The sequence below is a fragment of the Peromyscus leucopus genome, unplaced genomic scaffold (genome assembly GCF_004664715.2).
Source record: "Peromyscus leucopus breed LL Stock unplaced genomic scaffold, UCI_PerLeu_2.1 scaffold_409, whole genome shotgun sequence".
NCBI lineage: Eukaryota > Metazoa > Chordata > Mammalia > Rodentia > Cricetidae > Peromyscus > Peromyscus leucopus.
Window position 1 is genome coordinate 3,837 of NW_023505298.1, and position 4,389 is coordinate 8,225.

The 4,389-nt window shown below is 41.4% G+C and overlaps 1 protein-coding gene across 1 annotated transcript; it reads right to left on the reverse strand.

The window, feature by feature from the left end:
- Positions 1–1,415: 1,415 nt before the first annotated feature.
- On the reverse strand, positions 1,416–3,566 carry LOC119087231 (protein Ycf2-like). Its single transcript, XM_037201929.1, has 2 exons — positions 2,204–3,566; positions 1,416–1,590 (listed from the first exon to the last, which is right to left on the reverse strand). The coding sequence occupies exons 1-2, from the start codon at positions 3,281–3,283 to the stop codon at positions 1,564–1,566; spliced, it is 1,107 nt and encodes a 368-aa protein (XP_037057824.1). The 5' UTR covers positions 3,284–3,566; the 3' UTR covers positions 1,416–1,563.
- Between the last annotated feature and the right edge of the window lie 823 nt (positions 3,567–4,389).

The following is a 4,389-nucleotide window of genomic DNA, read 5'->3' on the forward strand; positions in this document are numbered from 1 at the left end:
AGCAGATTCCAGTTGTTGAATTTTTTTTTTTAAATTTACACTTCCTATTACTGTTTTATTCTTCAAGATACACTGTTAATGTAAACAAAGGTGCAGTGAGAACTTGAAGTATACACTCTTGAGCTAACCTAAGTGATGAACTATGATGCCATTGAAGTCCAGCATGTACTTCTATCCAATTAAATACTTCCTTTTTCTTAAAAATATACCTAGTAAGCTCTCTGTGCTACATAAGCGTGCATCACACATATTCACTTTACTATATGTCTATACATACTTATAGTTATTGCTTTGCATATTTAATCTTTATATGCACATCATAATGTATCCAGAAGTTAGCTTTTTCCTTTAATAATTTTTCTCTACTGCACTATCCAATATTTGCCTTTTCAGGTTTTCTCTGTGTCTTAGACCTTTCTGAATTATAGTATTTTCCTATACAAAACCTCATTCAGGATCTAGTATTTTTTTATTTTATTCAATTTATTTTAAAAGGTCTCAATTCAATGACATAACCTTAGTCCAATCACAGGGAAGCATTACACTAAATCAGTAGTTCTCACACTATGTTGATATGAAGGATAAACTAAAGGTCTTCAGAACCTGTGCCAGATCAATTCTGAGAATTTACTATCTAATACATTTTGAATGGAGCTAAGGAGTTGGCATTGCTCACCTGCAACTGTTGTTGTCCTATGTGTTCAAGTGCCCCAACTTGCTTGCAGACAAACTGGGTCACTTCTCAGTTTCTGTGAATAAAGTTCTGACTATTCTAGACCTCCATGTCTGTTTTCTTTTTCATAAGTGGGTTAAACATACTAATGAAATTTATTGACAGTGTAATAAGAAGACTGAAAACAGTTAAAAGTAATCTGCTTCAATGACCGCTAGGCTAAAACAAAAAGAAATAGACATCAATCTGTAGATGTAACCAACCATCTTATTAAATCAGAAACACAGAACCATTGTAAAAGAGAAAGCTGAGAGGTCAGAGCTCAGAGCTAAAATATTAAACTTCCTCCTGCGGTGCTCCTAGCTCCCCGAAAGAGACCTATTTCCTGTGTGTATGTCTTTAAATAGTCTTTCTGTTCTGCCTTCTCATTGGTTGTAAACCCAAACACATGCCTGCCTCGTCACTGCCTGTAAGTACAGCCCTCTAGGTCTTAAATGCATATGTCTCCAATGCTGGCTGTATCCCTGAACACACAGAGATGTATGGGAGTAAAGTCGTGGGCCACCACTGCCATGCTCTTTCTATGGCTCTAATAGCTCTGACCCCCGGCAATTTTATTTATTAACATACAATTAAAATCACATTTCAGTACAAATAGAATACCACCATATCAATCAACTTGTTTATATTTTTTATAAAAGACACTCCATTTATTCATTTCAAATAATTTTTATTTTTAATTTAAAGGATGCATAAACAGTAGGGGAAGTTTTAAGTAAATATATTTGGATGAAGAATATTAGAATAGGATCACTGATGATAACTTTCCACATGATAAAGAATGTTAGATGATCTCAAATCCACAAAGAACTGATTAATTGATCCTATCTTCATCCATGGCTTCCGTTGCCCTCAATCTGTAGGAGAAATAAGAGATAATTAACAATTGTAAAACACTGATATGAACCACTTTTAAAATCTTAACAAAATAGTCTACCTTATATCTTTCTGTATTCTTAAAAAAAATTGAACATATTTTCTTCTTGAAACTCAAACCCTTGTGTATGGCCTGCAAGTGAGCTTCCAATGCCAACAGACACTGAATAATAAGCAACTTTGCTAATGCTTGGTGGCCTTGGTCCCTTTGTTGCAAAGATCAGCAGCTGATGGACTACAGCAGAAGTGTTAGTCAAGGACTCACTGTACTAGAATGTGTCCTGCTCAGGGTCATCTGAGCTGTGTAATACAACTTGGATTCCCTTTCCAGGTATTATAAAAGACAGCCAGCCTAGAGGTAGCTCCTTCTATTAGGCACTCACACTCCCAAATCTGTTTCCTTTGACAGGGTCTGGACGTCTTGGAGGGTCTTTCCCTCTCCTGAATAGGTGGGGTTCCAAGACCTGAACTTGTCATAGCTTGGGTGAAGCAGAATGTGGTCATAAATAGCATGCATACACAATTTAGGGGCATGATGTATTAGAAAAAATGAAATTTCTCTAGCAGGACCTAAAGCCCCATAGGTAAACTCACAGCATGCAGGATGATCTTCTTCCCCTGATCCTCAACCTCATCTTCTGCTTTCTTCTCATATTCATAGTCGTTATCTTTGTTGTCCTCCTCCTCCTCCTTCACCTCCTCCTCCTCTTCCTCCTCCTCCTCCTCTTCCTCCTCCTTTTCTTCATTATTGGAGTCCTGGTCTTTTTCAGCTTCCTCCTGAACTACTTCTTTCTCCTGGTCGCTATTCCAGACATACAAGTCCTCTTCAATATCAGGCCAGGCTTCCTCGAGAACAGGCCAGATTTCCTCGATATCAGGCCAGATGTCCTTGATAGCAGGCCAGATGTCCTCGATAGAATGCCAGGGTTCTTCCACATCAGGCCAGATGTCCTCCATAGCAGGCCAGATGTCCTTGATAGAATGGCAGGGTTCCTCGACATCAGGCCAGATGTCCTCCATAGCAGGCCAGATGTCCTTGATAGAATGCCAGGGTTCCTCAACATCAGGCCAGATGTCTTCCATAGCAGGCCAGATGTCCTCGATAGAATACCAGGGTTCTTCAACATCAGGCCAGATGTCCTCCATAGCAGGCCAGATGTCCTCGATAGAATGCCTGGGTTCCTCGACATCAGGCCAGATGTCCTCGACTTCAGGCCAGAGGTCCTCTACAACAGGCCAGATGTCCTCGACTTCAGGCCAGAGGTCCTCTACAACAGGCCAGATATCCTTGATACAAGGCCAGACTTCCTCGGCATGAGGCCAGATGTCCTCGACATCAGGCCAGGTTTCCTCGACATCAGGCCAGATGTCCTTGACTTTATGCCAGATGTCCTCGACATCAGGCCAGATGTCCTTGATATCAGGCCAGACCTCTTCCACATGAGTGCAGATCTCCTCAGTATCCGGCCATATCTCCTCCTGCCATGGCTCTTCCCCCAGAATGGCTCTCGAGCCTGCCTGTGCACCAAGAAATCCTGTGGTTCCATCGATGTCATCACCAGCCTCATGGATTGTCAGCACATGCAAGACACTTTGTCCAGCGTCGTGATCCATCCTACCACCTTCTTGCTCTTGGTCAGGAAATCCAAGGTCCCGCTCTGCAACAGCAGACATGGCATGAATTTCCTGCCAATTTCCTGCCAATGAAGATCTTACTGAAGCTTCGAGCTTTGAAGGTGTTGGTGGGGATGAGGCGTTGTTAAGGTGACTACCACGAAGTAGAGAGAGGCTGTTGGCCTCAAGGACCTCCTTGGAGGCAGTGAGAGCAGTAGGGAAAGTTTTCCAATAGTCAGCAGATGGAGTTGGTACTTGTAGAGTACCTATAAAAGAAGGGCTAGACAGCACCAGGGAGGAGCCTCCTGCTGAGGCCAGCCCCAAGAAGTCTGAGAATCAGGTATAAGGGGCAGAGCCTTGAGGAGTAATAATGGCCCTTCTCACACGTCACCAGAGCTGTAAGCTCATTGGCTGAGACATAGTGATTGACATGTATTGTGTCCAATGAGCCATAAAGGTCCTTAAATTCTGGGGACTGCTCAGAATCACACCTTTTTCCCTGAGGCCTTACTGTCTTGGGATACCTTTTAAGGCGATAGGAACCCTGTCTTCTATATATCCCATTGTCAGTAAAATGATAGTGTATCAATATGAATGAGCTTGCCTGCACTGACTTGTATTTGATATGGGTTATGCCAATATAGACAGAGTTATAAAACAGGTATAGAGGGCAGGAGAAATGGATGGCTCAGAAGGGCACTTATTGCTCTTCCAGAGGATCGAGTTTCGATTCCCAACACCGACATGGTGGTTAGCAACATTTCTAACTCCAGTTCCAGGGCATCTGGTGTCTTCATGTGTCCTTGGACATTGTACACACATGATGTACAATCATACACGCAGGAAATAGCACCTATGAACATATAAAATATGGATCTAAAAAACTTTAATCCCCAATGGTTTTATAGTTCATGTTTCAGCAGTGGTAAAATAAAAGAGACAGAAAAAGCTGACAGTAAAAATTTGCAATGGTTACAGTCAGACCAAAGGGTTGAAAATGAAATACAATTAAACAGGACCTGGAAAGTGTTCAATTCTCACTGCCAAAATCACATCAATCAAACCATAAATGCATTAAAAAAAAAGACGAAAAGCATGTTAAATGCAAAGGATATCTACCTAGGATTACCTAACAAAATGAAGAATTTCTATTTCATTATTCTCTT

Bases quoted from the DNA above. Each gene is read 5' to 3' on its own strand.
- LOC119087231 (XM_037201929.1), bottom strand. From the start codon at position 3,283: ATGTCTGCTGTTGCAGAGCGGGACCTTGGATTTCCTGACCAAGAGCAA. The intron at 1,591-2,203 runs GTGAGTTTACCT...TTTCTCCTACAG, and splicing joins AGAAGATCATCCTGCATGCT to ATTGAGGGCAACGGAAGCCA.